This window comes from Erythrolamprus reginae, chromosome 5, assembly GCF_031021105.1.
Source record: "Erythrolamprus reginae isolate rEryReg1 chromosome 5, rEryReg1.hap1, whole genome shotgun sequence".
NCBI lineage: Eukaryota > Metazoa > Chordata > Lepidosauria > Squamata > Dipsadidae > Erythrolamprus > Erythrolamprus reginae.
Genome location: NC_091954.1, coordinates 68,887,027 through 68,904,832, shown reverse-complemented (window position 1 = coordinate 68,904,832; position 17,806 = coordinate 68,887,027). Strand labels below are relative to the sequence as shown.

Here is a 17,806-nt window from a genome sequence, read left to right as displayed (position 1 = left end):
GCAGCAGCTACAAAGGAGATACAAAATTATGTCTAAGAACACCTTCTGTATATGTCTATTCCTATTAAATACAGAATAAAACATTTCTTCTAAAAGTGGTATTGGGATTGTAGCCTTAGGAACCATTGTCCCATCTTCATTTAAAAATGAATTAATCAGACAATTGACCCAATTTTAATTCAGCTTTAATTCAGGCTGTATCCCTGTATCCCAAAAAAGGTACTCAGTAATAAGGTACACATCTATGTTTCAGGTATACAGTTTTATTTACCAAGCTTTTATTTATTTTCATTGCAGAGCTAGAACTTAAAGTCTTAGTAATTAGTATATAGTTATGATTTAATCAATACACTATCTTGTGTCCAATACGTGTGCTCATCCCAGTGCAAATATATTCTGAAATGCAGCAATTGATAGTCCGCTTCATTTGTTTGGCCTCCATGTCTTCACTGTATGCCATGCTTTCACCACTGGCTCTCTATTATTCCATATGAGCTTATTCCCATACATTACATACCATCTTGAAAGAAAGAAACAAAAGAAAAATTTTCACAAAATACATTAGAGAGATAAGAATTGCTAATAGACGAAGGTAATTCATGACTAAAAATAGTTCTTAATAGTCAAGTCAGACCCAAGAAAATGACAATTTACAGAATCTTTTTGAGCACAAAAAAATGCAGTGATATGTCACATTATCATAACATAACATGAATACTTACACGCCAAACAGAACTCCTCCAAGATGTGATGCATGGTCAAAAAACCTCCAACCCAAAATAAGTCCTACACTGTCCAATGCAATAATAGCTTTTAAAGCCTAGAAATGAATAAATGATTTATTAGTAAAGTGCAAGTAATAACAAAACTACTACAGTTATAAACATATCAGAAACATTTACCCCATACTCGTTAGTTAGCTTCTGCTGTGAAGCCAACACTATAATGATCAAATGTACAAACTATACTAAATTCTGATTTGAATATACATTTTTCAACAGCTTATCCTCTGTTCTTAATACACAAACTATAAATATCATTACATATAACGTAAAGAAAAAGGATATCAAGTCATTTCAGCAGCTGTTCCTAAAAATTAGATTACCTAGGTACCTGGGTTACTTTAGGCCAATTGGAACCAGTAATTCCAAAAAACTATTCCAAAAAGGGAAATGGAGTACAGAGCAATCAAGAAAAAACTGCTTTTCTTGTAGACTAATATAATATATACAAGCACTACAACACTTACAACCTATATAAAGTAGGTTTTTGGTTCTCAAAGGAATCTTAACACTTTTTACAATATCTCTTTGGAATTTGACTACACAAAGAATTCAAACGTTTTGCCTTAAAAAATTCAATTCAGTGTAAACAAAATTCACACTGCTTCACATTATCAGTCCTCTAGACTTAAATAAAACTTTCAAGTTGTATCAAATTTTGAAATATAACAAAGCACAGAAAATTGCTCAGGCATACATGACAACAGGTGAAAGAAATTTTCTAAACAATTATTCAAAGCTACTTACATTTCCAGCAGTAAATGTGAACATTGGAAGAAATATTATAGCTAGCTTGGCTTCTGGTATCTTTGTACATACTGCTCCAAGGACAGCCATTATCGCCCCTGACTAAAATCACATGAAAACAGGACATACATTAACATGCTCAGTCTTTAAAGTTGGGACTATTTTTTGTACCAAAATGTAATTGCATAAAAAATTATTTTTCACTTTTTTCAAAAGTCAAATACAGGGAAAAGATGCTTAAGGATTTTAGCTATACAGTAGACAATCCACATAATAACAGCTACTTTAAAAATAAATTATGTGCCATGTTCCTTATCAATATCATTTTTATTGCCTATGGATCAGGGTTTTCTTTAGATAACCCTAGAAAACCACAATTAAAAAATAGCTGTTTTATTGGAACCAGTCCAGCTAATTCCGGGGGACTAAACTCAAACAGTGAGTGAGATTGTTTTGGTAATTAAAGGCACTGGAAGACTGAATTCCAGCTCTGCTTTAGTCATGGTCATTGGGGTCAGCCCTAGGAAGAAAAGAATGGCAAAGGACTTTCAAAGTCTTTCCAAGAAAATTACACAGACTCATCCAGGCAGCACCCAGGAGTCAGGACTGATTTGAAGACATTTACCCTCTTCCCAAAACCAATTAATAGAGAGGACCAAGCAGATAGCTGTAGTATTACACAAAATAAGTTACAATTGCAAATAAATTCAAAAGTGATCAACTTTTCAGTAAGCAAGATTATTGCAAGATTGAATTATCATGAAAACTGAAATGGGTACTTTAAAAAAAAATCTAAAACACAAAATATTTAACCTAAAAGTAATCCTACTTCTTGGTAGACTGTAATTTATAGAAAAATCTCAACATTATATTACAACATTATGCTAGACTTCACTGTAGACTTCATTTTTAAAAGACATCTTTAAACTTCTGTTAAAACAGTAGGTTCCAAAATGCCTTTATTTTATAGCTATTTAATAGCACTTACAGCTCCAAGTGATGGTCCAAACTTCCCAGTGGCCATTTTGCAGACATAACTAACAAATGTGGAAACGACCCCTAGAAAGGTTTTTTAACAGAAACATAAATTCACTGAGAAACCATAGTCATAAAAAATATGTTTGCTTTACTATCTCATCTCAAATGTTCAACAAGACATTTATTTGTTATCTGATAAACTTATTTTCTGCTTATCTCATTGTGCGGCTATTCTAGGTGGCTTAAGAATATTTTTTTTTAAAAGGAAGAAAGGAAAAAGAGTGTAAACAGAACAGAATCAATTCAAAGTGTTGCTTATTACTTTTAAAGCCCTACATGGTTCAGGCCCAAGTTATCTCCAATACCGCCTTCTACCTCATAGTTCCCAGCGACCAGTAAGATCCCACAGAGCTGGTCTCCTCCAGGTCCTGTCAGCTAAGTCGGCTGGTGGGCCGGCTGGGAAGGGTCTTATCTGTTGCTGCCCCAACTCTCTGGAAGCAACTACCCCCACAAACTCCATTCTATTGACCTTCTGGAAAGCATTGAACACCTGGCTTTTCCAGCAAGCTTGGGCCGTTGATTTCGCAATTTTACGAGGGTCAGCCTTGAATGATATGCACGTATGTGATTTTTTAACTGGTTTTTTGTAAACTTCTTTGATGTTTTAAAATGTATCTTATAACCTTATTGCAAGCTGTCCAGAATTCGGGAGTTGGGCGGCATTGAAATACAATCAATCAATCAATCAAGGCTAGAACAAAATGAACAATGAAAAAGAACACAATGTGTATCATATAGATTGTTATCAATAGGATAACCCAAAAAATTATCTTCTTTCTTTGGATAAGTAAATAATTATTAGGTTCACACACTGTGATAAATTAAGTGGGCTTGCCTCTTTTTGATTTAGTACTCTCTGAAGCCAGCCATTGCAATTTGTAGACTATTATGTTTGGCTTAGTATATTATGTAAACGAAGTCTATTATTACTTCTTCAAAATAATGATGGGCAAATTATGCCCAATGCCGAACACTTAAATGTATCACTTTAAACACTGCTTCAGTGCCCAAATCAGGGTGTCCAAGGGGAAAGCATTTTGAAATCCCCTGATATTTCCCTGACATTTCCCTGTAACTTTTGATCTCGGTAAGGCGCAGTCATAGATGACGTCATACCAAACAGCTAAGCCGTGGAGATATATCGGTAGCTGAGAAAGCAAGTTGTTGCTACAGTTATGCTCAATTTTGCTTGACTCTGCCAGGAAGCACGATCCATTTTTTAAAAACATGATTTTCTCCTGATTTTTAAACATTTTGATACAGGTTTTTTTCTGATTTATTTCATTTTTTTCACTAATTCCCTGATAATTCCCTGATATTTTCCGAACCGACAATTTCCCTGATGATTCCCTGATTTCCCTGTTTTCCAAGTTTGCTCGACACCATGCAAAACTCAACTCAAAGGCAAATTTTTAAAAAATAGACAAACAATTTTTTAAAAACCACATCAAAGGTGTTCTGGTTTCAGGCTGATTCAGGTAATAATTGGAATAAATGATTGCTAAAAGCATATATTTGTAAAAAAACACAACATCTTTAATTCTCCTTCTTCTCCCATTTATACATCTTCTCACGCAGTAATTTTCTTTCTCGTTTCTCTCTTTAGTAGTTAAGCTAATTATCTCAGAAATAACATCAAAACATTCCACAAGTCCTTCTGAAATTTATGGGCTAATCAATGCTAGCCAGGAGCTATAAAAGCAGGTCATAAATCACACATTTGTTAGCGTCCATCTTGGGATGACAAAATTGAACGGAATCAACTTCTTCTTCCGTTCACACCCAGATGTAAGTTAATTGATTAATTAATCCCTCATTCTCTAACTCTAATATCTCCTCCCTCTTTCTTCTACTCTCTGATATCATCTAAAATGGGGATCAATCCATCTGCCATCTCCCCCATTTGATTCATCCAAACTCATGTCTATGTCATCAGCTCCGTGGTCATCACTAACATTGCCATCTGCCATAAATCAGGTAAATTTACAATCTCTAAATCACCTTCCTCCTCCGAATCTCAACATTCCTCAGGCTGCAAGGGAGTATACACCACAAAAGGCAGAGTCAGATTTGAAATTTATTACCTGCAGAAAGATATACTGCCATGAATTGCTCACGTCCCAGAATAGAAACTATGCTGGTAGAGAAGCTCCATAAAACATACATGTTGGCTGCCATATGTAGAAATGAGAAATGACTAAAGGTGGACAGTAACATGGGAAAACACAAGGCTCCTACATTAAGAAAGGGGGAAAATGTTTTGTTAGTTTAAGCATTTTATTTCTGAATATTTATAAGTTCAACTGTTAACAAACTGGGCAAAGGAAAACAAACTTGCTGTAAGTCAGTTTTGAATATACCGCTATGGAAATTTTTGAAAAGATTAATAACACAGATGATGATGATGATGAGAACCAGAATCCAGCATCATCAAGAGAACAACTATCCTATTAAAAGGTAGCACACACATTTGGTTACAATATACTTCTCACAATGCATTGATGGAAGAATTTTCTCTGCACTCGGCTGTTAATACTAGCCAAGGAAAAAACATTATGCAATATATTTATAATAAAATTGTGAAGATAAATTATCTCATATTGTAAGCTATTTATACAAAAGTAAACCAGATTATTTCTATCACTCAAACCAAATATGATTCCCCATTAAAAATCCAAGGCAGCAAGAAGCTATATAATTTTACATGCATTATATTATACTCACGAGAAGCTGGGTTAGATGTGAAATATGTGACCATTACCCGACTCAAAGTAGGTATTCGCCATAAGAAGAATACAAATACATTTGCAGCTATAATACCTGTGAATAAAAGAAAAAAATACTGATAAAAAAGAAAAATGCATCAATTTTTAATGTGTACAAGACCGAAAGTAAATTATTGAAAATATAAGTTAAAACATAATTATTTTATACTATGCAGTAATTACATAATGCAAAAAGTTGTTTTAAATATGAAATCACCCTAAATCAGACTATCATTCTCCTTTTCTCAATAGACATATTCATATATCCATATGGTAATTGTTTTACAGAACTACTTGAGTAAATAGATAATACAGAAAATACTAAGGTATCTCTATGCTACTTTTTATTTCTACCAATTGAAGAAACAGTGAAGTAATGAAAAGCCTTCATATCTAGAAATGGGTGCATCACAGGACAAGAAGTTTGAACCAACTATTTCAAATGGGCTCACTCCTTCGTCTAGAATCCAAGACCCATGATTCCCATGGGACTAAAATTTGGCAAATGTGTGACTGCTTCGGTGCTATTGCACCACTACAATCAGCCATAATCATATGACCGCCGTTTCCAACATTCCTTGCTTTCTACAAGGAAAGTCAATGTTTGCTCCCACTGCTTTGTGTTTCTGTTTAGGTATAGAAATATCTCTGAAATAACTCACAGGTTGTCAAATGATTTCTATTTCCCTTCCTAAAATATACAACAGTTGCTTATTTCACTTATACCATCTATCCTAAAGGAAAATTCTCTGAAAATATTCAAAGAATAAACAGAAATGAAATACAAACACATCATGTGCAATACCCATCTTGTCCTATTTATCATTTTAGGATTGCCAAATCTACTGAAAACAATCATGTAGATTTTTTCCCACCTGTCCAATAAATCTCTGCATTTGATACTCTCGTATACAGATATGGCACATATATTGTGTGCAGAAATCATACTGGAAAAGGGGGCAGAAAAATAAAAAGTGTATTGCATTAATATCAAGTAATTTAAACATTGACTGAAAAATAGAAAATAGATTTATATAAATTCCCCTATAGATAAAAGAAATCCTTAAAAAGAACTTCTTCTCCAGTAGAAACAGAAAGAAAAGATAAGATGAAGAAAACTGCATTGAGAAGAAAATAGAACTGGCTGAAAGTAGTACTAATTAGCCCTTACAAAGAGGTTTGCATTTATTAAACCCATGTAAACTAATCTTTTGAGAAATTTTCAAAGGTAAACATATTTTTACAGCCAATTGATCTCTCATCTTTCTGAACATTTTTCTGTTTATGTAAAGGAAGAGAATGATGTATGTCCTAGGTAACTAACTAGGAGAAAGACATGGCTTCCTATGGATGAATAAGATATATATTATTTTGACACACAGTTAATAAATCAAATGAATTTCTTGCAACAGCCTAATACATACTACTTTTTGTGCAAGAAAAATAATTATAACAAAAAATGACATCTTGTATGAACTAGCCCGAATCATAACGTTTCTACAGTAAGAAAGAGGAACAGGCCAATATTACCAATTCTATAGATGGAATAATCTGAGTTGAACAAATTGTTATATCCCATTAAAAACTGCCAGTCTAATGGTTAACTACTGTATCATTAAAACAGAGTAAATTACATGGAGAATCAAAATATATACTGGACATGACTGCCTTATGTGTATTAATTTGTAAGCATGGTATGAAAGCCATCCAGTAACATACTGTACCTGTTTGCCTCATTTCTCTTCCTGAGAATGTCTAATACTTGTAAGCTAACACAAACCTGACACAGCCCGTTGCCCGTTGCTAAGACTGTTCCACCAAAGATTAATCTGAAAGAGAATCAGCAATGTTATTATTCTGATACTTCAATAAAACAGCCTTCCCCAATCTAATAACTTCCTGATCAACTGGATTACAACAGATAATGTTTATAAGGAAGCTGATATTATGGAAGATATTAGGCTGCAATATACATAGTATTTTCAAAGCAGTTTAAATTTAATTAATCTCTTTCATTATGCAAGTTTTTTACATAAAGAAATGTTTAAGAAATTAAGCTTTTAAATAAAACAAACTATTACAGTACATACCCAAATACAGGTTGATTTCATTTCTAAAAATCTACCATCTTTCAAAAATTATACAATGTATCTTTTTCTATAGGTGTATTAAATAACAAACAAATCTTAAGTCAATTCTTCCTTATTAATATGGCCATTTTAAAAAGAAATAACATCTGCCTGAAGTAACCATTCAAAATAAATTTCAAACTCTCACATTCTGATACATTATCAGTTCATCAACTACATTATTGTAATGGGGTAAAAGAGAATCAAGAATCAACACTGAGAACTTGCTTCCTTATTTACCAACAAACCTTTCACTTGCCAAAACTGTAAAAGGAAAAAAATAAATCTTAAGTATATACCATATTTTTTGAAGTATAAGATACACCTTCTCTCCCCCCCCCCCAGGCTGAAAATTTGGGTGCTTCTTATACATTGAATGTAGCTTTTTCAAAGCTTTTTTCAACCCTAACAAGTCACTAACAATCTTACCGCCGCCTTAAGAGGCTTTTTTCATTGTTAGTTGCTCTAAAAATGTTTTTTTTCCAGCACTAATGAGGTGCTAACAATCTTCCCAGCTTGCAGGCTTTTTCATTGCTACTCTCGCCAAACGTTTTTTTCCTAGCCCTAAGTCTTTACAGACGTTTTATCATTGCTACTCGTTCTGAATAAGTTTTTTTTAAGCCCTAACCAGGGCTTAATGTGCTGAAGCTGACCAGACTAAGGACACCAGCCAGATGAATACCTGGTAGGCAGATTCTCCCCACCACCCCTTATTTTCCTTTCAAAAAAACTAAGGTGCGTCTTATACTCTGAAAAATACAGTACTTCTAAAGATCTCTTGTAGGCTATCTATTTTGAGGGAGATGGGCAGTTCAGAAATGTGAAAAATAAATAAAATATGTACTACTTCTTGGATTCGCCCACACAAAGGTAAATGGACCCAATAATTCAGCAAGGAATTTTTATAATGCTATCTTATTAAAGGTTGGAACATTCACCACTATAAACAATCTTTTGAAAATACTTTTCTTCAAGGAACTTTTCTCCTCTGAATTTTTTAAGTGGAACTTTGTTCCTTGGCTTCACATTAAACTAGACCAGTGTTTTTCAACCAGTGTTCCGTGGCACACTAGTGTGCCGTGAGACATGGTCAGGTGTGCCGCGAAGCTCAGAGAGAGAAAGAAAACAAGAGAGAGAGAAAGAAAGAGAGAGAGAAAGAAAGCAAGAGAGAGAAAGAGAGAAAGACAGCAAGAGAGAGAGAGAGAGAAAGGAGAACAAGAGAGAGAGAGCAAGAGAGAGAGAGAAAGCAAGAAAGAAGTGAATGAGAGAGAGCAAGAGAGAGTGAAAGAAAGAGAGAGAGAGAGAGAAAGAGAGGGAGGGAAGGTGGGAGAGAGAAAGACAGAGGGAGGGAGAGAGAAAGAACAAAAAAGAGAAAGGAAGGAAGAGAAAGGGATGGAAAGAGAAAAAAGAAAGGGAGAGAAAGAGGGAGGGAGGGAGAGAGAAACAGAGCGAAAGGGAGGAAGAGAGAGAATTTTTTTGCCCAAACTTTTTTTTACCACCCCCACCCCCCACCCACCCCGCTCAATGTGCCCCATTATTTTGTAAATGTAAAAAATGTGCCACGGCTCAAAAAAGGCTGAAAATCACTGAACTAGACTATCGCAACTAGGAATATCCCCTAACCAAAGGAGAAATCCTGGACGAGCCAGAGGGACTAAAACATGGTGAAATACCAATGAAGTGACCTATATACTTTTGTTATGTAATAATTCATAACAAAGTTGTTAAGTAACAAATTTAAAATGGTGTGTATGTGTCATTGTACATGTGTAGAGACATATCCAAATGAATCATGTTTTGCAAAGTAACAATTTTTTGTGAATATGGTTGGTTGAGCATGAAACATGAACTATCAAATAAGAAACAAAGCAATAGAAAATATGCAAGAGGACAACCAAATGGGACATGAAAAAATAATACAGTGTTCCCTCGCTTTTCGCGGGGGATGCGTTCTGAGACTGCCCGCGAAAGTCGAATTTCCGCGAAGTAGAGATGCGGAAGTAAATACACTATTTTTGGCTATGAATAGTATCACAAGCCTTCCTTTAACACTTTAAACCCCTAAATTGCAATTTTCCATTCCCTTAGCAACCATTCAGATTATTACTCACCATGTTTATTTATTAAAGTTTATTTAAAAAAATATTTATTAAATGCAGACGAACGTTTGGCGATGCCATATGACATCATCGGGTGGGAAAAACCATGGTATAGGGAAAAAACCCACAAAGTATTTTTTAATTAATATTTTTGAAAAACTGGTATAGACTTTCCGCGAAGTTCGAACCCGCGAAAATCGAGGGAACACTGTACAGGAAAACTCACAGAAGCCGTGGTTGGAGTTACTGGCTGTTTAAACTCACAGAAGCTAGGGATGGAGTTACTGGCTGGAAGTTGGAAGTCTGAGTGAGAGAACCAGGAGAAAGGTAGCAAAAAACCTTACTCCATTACAGTAAGGTAGAAGCTGGGGGTGGACAACCATTTAAATATGAGCCACCAGTGTGCAGAGCTGCCAAAAAAAGCCAACAGTTCTAGGCTGCATTAACAGAGGGATAGAATCAAGATCACATGAAGTGTTAAGACCATTTTATAATGCCTTGGTAAGGCCATACTTGGAATACTGCATTCAGTTTTGATCATCACGGTATAAAAAGGATGTTGAGACTCTAGAAAGAGTGCAGAGAAGAGCAACAAAGATTATTAGACGACTGGAGGCTAAAAAATTTGAAGAACAGTTGTAGGAACTGGGTATGTCTAGTTTAATGAAAAGAAGGACTGGGGAGACATGATAGCAGTGTTCCAATATCCCAGGGGTTGTCACAAAGAAGAGGTAGTCAGGCTATTTTCCAAAGCACATGAGGTAGGACAAAAAGCAATGGGTGGAAACTAATCAAGCAGAGAAACAACTTAGAATTAAGAAGAAAATTCCTAACAGTTAGAACAATTGATCAGTGAAATGGCTTGCCTCCTGAAATTGTGAATGCTCCAACACTGGAAGTTTTTAAGAGGATGTTGGATAACCATTTGTCTGTAGTGTAGTATCTCCTACCTAAGCAGGGGGGGGTGGACTAGAAAACCTCTCAGGCACCTTCCAACTCTGTTGTTGTTATTTGTTAAATATTTAGGTCACCAGACATATCAAAAGTCATCTTAACCTACTTTCTTCCCACTCATTCTAATTTTTGTGATTTGTTAATTATAACAGAAATTGTAATGGAGAACCTAGAACTAGTATAAAATAAAACAACCATATTAATTTACAAAAATATTGCAGTCATACCTGATATTCTTCTGACCAAGTAATTCTAGCCCTTTAAAATACAATTATTTCCATCACTCAATGCAAGGAAACTAATAGCTCCAACAATCTAAAATATCTTATATACAGTGGTACCTCTACTCAAGAAGGCCTCTACTTAAGAACTTTTCTAGATAAGAACCGGGTGTTCAAGATTTTTTTTTTGCCTCTCCTTAAGAACCCGAGCCTGGAAAAATTTCCCAGGATATTTGAGAGGGGCACAAAGGGCCGGCCAGTTTCCTGCCATTCCCCCTTTAATTCCGGCCATCTCTGCACTGGCTGCCGATTGGTTTCCGGTCACAATTCAAAGTGTTGGTAATGACCTTTAAAGCCCTACATGGCATTGGGCCAGAATACATCCGGAACTGCCTGCTACTGCACGAATCCCAGCGGCCGATAAGGTCCCACAGAGTTGGCTTTCTCCGGATCCCGTCAACCGAACAATGTCGTTTGGCAGGCCCCAGGGGAAGAGCCTTCTCTGTGGCGGCCCCGGCCCTCCCCGCAGAGATTAGAACGGCCCCCACCCTCCTTGTCTTTCACAAATTACTTAAGACCCACCTTTGTTGCCAGGCATGGGGGAGTTAAGTTATCCTTTCCCCCTAGGCTACTACAAGTTATGCGTGGTATGTTTGTGTGTATGTTTGGGTTTTTTTATAATAAGGGGTTTTTTAGTTGTTTTTATTAATTGGATTGTTCATGTTGTTTTACCACTGTTGTTAGCCGCCCCGAGTCTGTGGAGAGGGGCGGCATACAAATCCAATTAATAATAATAATAATAATAATAATAATAATAATAATAATAATAATAATAATAATAATAATAATAATAATTTAAAAAAAATCATCTCAGGCTTTTCTGGGCAGCCAGAGGAGCCTTTCGGTGGTGCTTAAGGAGGCTTTGGCAGTCCAGAGTGAATGAAGCATTTTCCTTTCTCTGGGCGCTTGGATAGGGAATAAACCTCTGCCAGCACCCAGAGAAAAGAAACGCTCCCTTCACTCTGGGCAGCCACTGTCCTCTGCCTCTTCTTCCTCCGTCTCCTCCCACCCAAATTCCGAGCTTTTATTTCTTTCCTAATGGGTTTGCATGCATTATTTGCTTTTACATTGATTCCTATGGGAAAAATTGCTTCTACTTACACACTTTTCGACTTAAGAACCTGGTCATCGAACGAATTAAGTTCTTAAGTAGAGGTACCACTGTACTTCCCTAATGTTGATTCTTGAAATATGCATCTGCACTAATGACTGCATTTTTAATAACATTCCTAGCAATATAGCAGAGCCGGGGTGGCGCAGCAGGTAGAGTGCTGTACTGCAGGCCACTGAAGCTGACTGTAGATCTGAAGGTCAGCAGTTCAAATCTCATCACCGGCTCAAGGTTGACTCAGCCTTCCATCCTTCCGAGGTGGGTAAAATGAGTACCCAGATTGTGGGGGCAATAGGCTGGCTCTGTTAAAAAGTGCTATTGCTAACATGTTGTAAGCTGCCCTGAGTCTAAGAAGAAGGGCGGCATAAAAATCGAATAAATAAAATAAATAAATAAATAAATAAATATTCTATTATAACGTTTCTAAATCCAACACCTTTCAGATGCATTAGATTACCTATGATAATCCATAGTTATTTTGCCTGGGAAATTATTTATCTTGATGAAATATGTTGAAACATAACTGCGTTAATACAGAACAGGATTGCAAAGTAATGTGTTTCTACCTGCTTTCTGAAGCGGAGTCCTTTCTGTGGTTGAATTCTATCCAGCCAGTCTGCTTGAGCATTTTCAAAATAGTTTTGGAACTTGGTTCTGAGATGTTCATATTGCCAAATAGCCGCTGTTCCAAAAGCACAGCCTGAAAACTAAAGAATGTTAGGGATAGGTTTAATCAAAATTTCAGACAAAACATGATTCATTAAGATGGAGACAATAGCAGACATATTGATATTACAATGGAAATATTCCAATTAAGCTACTAAAGACTTTATCTAATTGCAATGTAATATCTACAATCAGTGATTACAGTAAGAGAATATATGAACTCTGAATTTGTGGGGTCTTTAGATTAAAAATACAACTGTGTGACTTTTACATTTAAATACTCTAAAAGTACACCTGCATTGTCCATACTGCTGCTGTAGACTATCTAAACAAGCATTACCTTCTATAGAAATTCTGCAGTATATTATTTGGTTCAGTTTAGTTAATACCAATAATATTCTGTAATGACAGAAAATTTGTGAACCCTTTGTACCATGTTATTCTGTATTACTGTAACTTACAATGTATTCAGACCTCATGTAAGTTTCATTAATACATAAACTCTGGTTAAAACATAAAACTTTAAGTAGTGTATATTTCATATTTTATTGAACATATTGAGAGCATATTGGTCATGTTAGGAAAAAAGTGTGATAAGAGGTATTCTAAGCATTTTTTGTAAGACTTTTTTTCAAAATGGATGAATCAAAGCTCTAACTTTAACCCAATTGAAATGTTATTACATGATATGATCAAGTAGTTCATTTACAAAAGCACAAAAATATCAATGTTTGTGCACAATAAATTTATCAATGATTCAGGAAAGGTTTGAAGTTATTTACGCTAAAGGAGATAAGTTACCCAATCTAAAGCCTCATAAATTTCTTCCAACAGGAACAATAGTAGTTGGTTCATGGTATTGAAAAAAGACATGACACAATATATCATGTTAAGGTTTATGTTTAACCATAAGCTCTTTACCTATTAATAGAACTTGAAGAAGCTTAGGTGACATTGTAGCTCACAGCACTACAGGATTACCGATATTTCTAAATGGTTCATAAATATTCATTCACCAGAACTGCTGCCAACTACAGCAGCTGGGGTCAACATGGAATTATCAACAAATTATTACCCCAATTGTAAAGAAGAAAGGTTTCACTAGCTTCTTCCATGAACGGGAAGATTCCTGAAAATCTAGATCCTTAACTGGAGGAGTCAAACTGCTTTTGTGTAGCTTAGTGCCAGTTTTCAGTGCTGGTCTTCTGAATCCATTTTTTGGTTGTGTAAACAGAATAGACCTGTTAAAAGAATACATTTTAATCATAAATTAAATTATCCTATGAAAATGTGGGGACCAATAAAAATGATAAATAAGTAATAATAAAAAACTTTAATCATAAAACATTTTGAAGTGTTTCCAACTTACAAAGAAATATTAGTTTCTGTCAATAAGACGTAAAATCAAACTTCCATTTCTACTGTAACTTTATTATAATGTACAATCTAGACATACAGGCAATGATTGTACAAGAAATCAAAATTTTAAAAAATCTCATATTCTATTAACCACCTTACTTGTTCTATTATGTAAATATATTATTTTTGCTTATATTCTATTTTAGGGGTCCAGTAATACAAAACTGATGCATGCAGAATGATTTTCAGTGAAACATTAAACATGAAACTTATAAAAAATCAATTGCTTGTTATAAATGTAATCCATCTGCTATTCAACATTTACAATACTTAGATGCAAGGAGGCTCAAAGAAGATTCATTTGTGGGGACAAAGTAACTCTAAATTCAAGTTCTACTATCTATTATTTAGTAGTACTCTTCAGAAGAAACCTTCAAAAACTAAAAATTTTCACTACTCTCTTAGAACAAAAACTATTTCTTCTGGTTGAGCAATTTACAAACTTATTGCTTAAATACTCAATTGACAATATTATATGTAAGCACCTAACAAAGTATTGGCTTCAGGCTCAATCCCACCCCAAAGCTAATTCTCTGGAACCAGCTCCAGAAAAAGGAACCACCATAACATCAACCCAAAAAGATATCACAACTAATAATATTAAAAGTCACTGAAAGATCAAGGACAGCAGGACAGATATGCTACCCCATTTTGAGCCCACTAAAGGTTATTGGCAAATGTGATCAATGCCATCTCAGTACTTCAGCCAATCCTAAATCTTGATTGAAATGGTCCAAATAGCTTTTTCTAAGCCCAACCACCAATGGAAGGAAATGGAAGGAATAATGTTCACCACTACCTATCAATTAATAAAGATGGGATGAAAATATAAATCAAAATAAATCAGACTTCAATCCAACAATTACATCACAGCAGTTTCTTCAAACATTACAAATTCAAATATTGTTATTAATCATAACATAATAATGATGTGTGAAATATAGATGGACTTATGCTTGTTTTAAATATTAGCAGTTATCCACAACTGGAGAAAAAATAAAGCCACTATATCCTAAAGGAGAAGAAAATATTACAAAAGTTAAAAGGTTCTGTTAGACTGCCTATTACTGTCACGGGTTCAAAGACTAAAACATCCACCCCACCAAATATGATTTTTATGGCGAGTCACTCCCTACGCCTTCTTAGCATCCCTTCTAATGCTCTTAGCCGGGGACAGAAAAGAACTTCACTGAGTTTTCCCCCAATATAGTCTTTATAATAAATTAAATCCTACATGGCATCGGGCCAGAATACCCACAGGACCGCCTTCTGCCGCATGAATCCCAGCAATCGCTCAGGTCCCACAGAGTTGGCCTTCTCCAGGTCCCGTCAACTAGTTACTAGACAATGTCAGTTGGCGGGTCCTAGGGGAAGAGCCTTCTCTGTGGGGGGGGGGCGGCCCTTTGAAATCAACTCTCCACCCGAGTTTCTTTCTGTTCCCAGCCTCATTGCCTTCCGCAAGAGTCTTAAGACTAATTTCTTCCACCAGACTTGGGGCTATTAGATTCTTGCCCCCTGGCCGATGAATGTGCTGAGAGAAAGTTGATTGAATGGGAATGACTGCATTTTATGGCTTGAGTTTTTAGATTTTATATGTAATTAATTGGATCTAAAATGTTATACATTGTTTTATTATATGTTGTCAGCTGCCCCGAGTCTTTGGAGAGGGGCGGCACGAAAGTCCAATAAATAAATAAATAAACGACTTTTCCCACCATTTCAATTTCCAAGAATAGCCATCCAAAGTTTTGTGGCTTTTTTTCTATACTGCCCAATATACCTCCCCTATCCTAATGTTTCTCTTTTACTAATATCATGTATATAAATATTATTACAGTATATCTTTGTATACTACTAATATACTTGACAAATAAATAAACAAATAAATAAAATAAAATCCTCACTCTATCAGCCTATGTTTCCTCAGCGCCTGTCAATGGTTATGTTGTTATTGTTTGTTTGTTTTGTCAAACATTATACAAGGTAACAAGTATAGTATAAACATAAATATGACTATAGTAGATGGGTAACAGGACAGGGGCGGTAAGCACGCGGGTGCGTTTATGTACCTCACACGACCATCTTATTTATCAATTTATATATATTATATATAAAATATCGTTAACGACCACCTTATTCATCATTAACTATAGTTTTTAAATTAATCAAATACTTGGGCTCGCACGGCACACGCTGAGCACGGGATTCACGCTAGGCGGAAACACGGATAGCTAACTTGTCAGCCGGAGGGCTTAGCAATGAACGCTTAGCAGTACTTTCTCCGCCCGCGGTTAACTCTATTTTTACACGGAGCAGTTATGTTATAGCGTCTTACCTGCGGGCCCACGATCCGCCACCCCATAACTCTTGCTTCACCCACACACGGGTACAGCACTTCCACCCCATTTTCTTCACCTTCCCAAAGTAACAGTTCCGGGTTAGCAGCCACAACTATCTTCCATCTTGAAGCCGCAAGTTCTCACTCATCTAAGGGCATCTGTCGGGCAAAGGAAACAAGAAAGGTCGCATAGCTTTTCTCTAGCGTATAGCTGAGAAGCGATAGCATTAAGTTCCGCCTCCGCACTGAAGTGGTTGGTTTCCGGGGTCTCTTCAAAAACCAAATGACTTGTTGCCTTCTCCCCCCACGCCCCGCCCTGCATTCGCTTCTAGTATTTAAGCGCCATTTTAAAACAATTTAGGTCATTTTTCCGGGTTTATTTCCGCGCATCTCAAAGCTGAATAGCAAACAGTGACTTTGCCGTTGTGAAAGGGATGTTTGGGCAGAGGTTGTTCCCTAAAATGAAACGCTTGTTCCTCCTGCATAGATACCATAACATACGGAAAGAATAGAATAGCACAGAATATAATAGAATTCTTTATTGGCCAAGTGTGGTTGGACACACAAAATTTGTCTTTGGTGCATAAGCTCTCAGTGTACATAAAAAGTAAAGATAAATTTGTCAAAAATCATGAGATACAACACTTAATTATTGTCATGGGTCAAATAAGCAATCAGGAAACAATATTAATAAAAATACTAAGGATACAAGCAACAAGTTGCAGTCATACAGTTATAAGTGGGAAGAAAAGGGTGATAGGAATGATGAGAAAAAACTAGTAATAGTAGTGCACACTTAATAAATAGTTTGACAGTGTTGAAAGAATTATTTCTTTCCGCCCCGAGTCTGCGGAGAGGGGCGGCATACAAATCTAAATAATAAAATAAATAAATAATAAATATTTGTTTAGCAGAATGGTAGCATTTGGGGAAAAAACTGTTCTTGTGTCTAGTTGTCTTGGTGTGCGGTGCTCTATAGTGACGTTTTAATGGTAGGAGTTGAAACAGTTTATGTCCAGGATGCGAGGGGTCAGTAAACAAAGTGTGTTCATTAATGTGGGCAAGAGCAATAAGAAGCAAAAAGTCACTACTAGGAGCACCTGCTCTGAAGAGTTATTGCTGTGACCAGCAGAGTTCTGGAAGCATTCTGAAAAACTCCTGCATTAAGAATGGATTTCTGAACTAGTACATTTCTAGAGGAAATACACTATTCGCTATCTGTAGCATTTAATTTTGCCCATATAACATAAGATCTTAAAGATAATCTTATGATGATGTTTGAAGCAGGGCTGCTGAATTTAGGATTTCAGCACATTTCACTGTTTGGTTCCCTCTGAGCTTGGTTATTTGCTTGCAGATATTTCATTACACAACTACCGGTACATAGCAACATCTATGTAAATAAATGTAGAATTTGTTTCCTGTTCTATACAGTAGCTTGCTATATTATTTGTATACAATAGTTTGTAAATGTCAT

The 17,806-nt window shown here is 35.8% G+C and overlaps 1 protein-coding gene across 1 annotated transcript; it reads right to left on the bottom strand.

The window, feature by feature from the left end:
- Positions 1–247: 247 nt before the first annotated feature.
- On the bottom strand, positions 248–16,576 carry PARL (presenilin associated rhomboid like). Its single transcript, XM_070752975.1, has 10 exons — positions 16,327–16,576; positions 13,648–13,813; positions 12,473–12,613; positions 7,113–7,161; positions 5,292–5,387; positions 4,652–4,801; positions 2,518–2,588; positions 1,530–1,631; positions 723–820; positions 248–520 (listed from the first exon to the last, which is right to left on the bottom strand). The coding sequence occupies exons 1-10, from the start codon at positions 16,395–16,397 to the stop codon at positions 424–426; spliced, it is 1,041 nt and encodes a 346-aa protein (XP_070609076.1). The 5' UTR covers positions 16,398–16,576; the 3' UTR covers positions 248–423.
- Between the last annotated feature and the right edge of the window lie 1,230 nt (positions 16,577–17,806).

Bases quoted from the DNA above. Each gene is read 5' to 3' on its own strand.
- PARL (XM_070752975.1), bottom strand. From the start codon at position 16,397: ATGGGGTGGAAGTGCTGTACCCGTGTGTGGGTGAAGCAAGAGTTATGG. The intron at 4,802-5,291 runs GTGAGTATAATA...TTCTTAATGTAG, and splicing joins CACATCTAACCCAGCTTCTC to GAGCCTTGTGTTTTCCCATG. The intron at 521-722 runs GTAAGTATTCAT...CTTTCTTTCAAG, and splicing joins GGAGGAGTTCTGTTTGGCGT to ATGGTATGTAATGTATGGGA.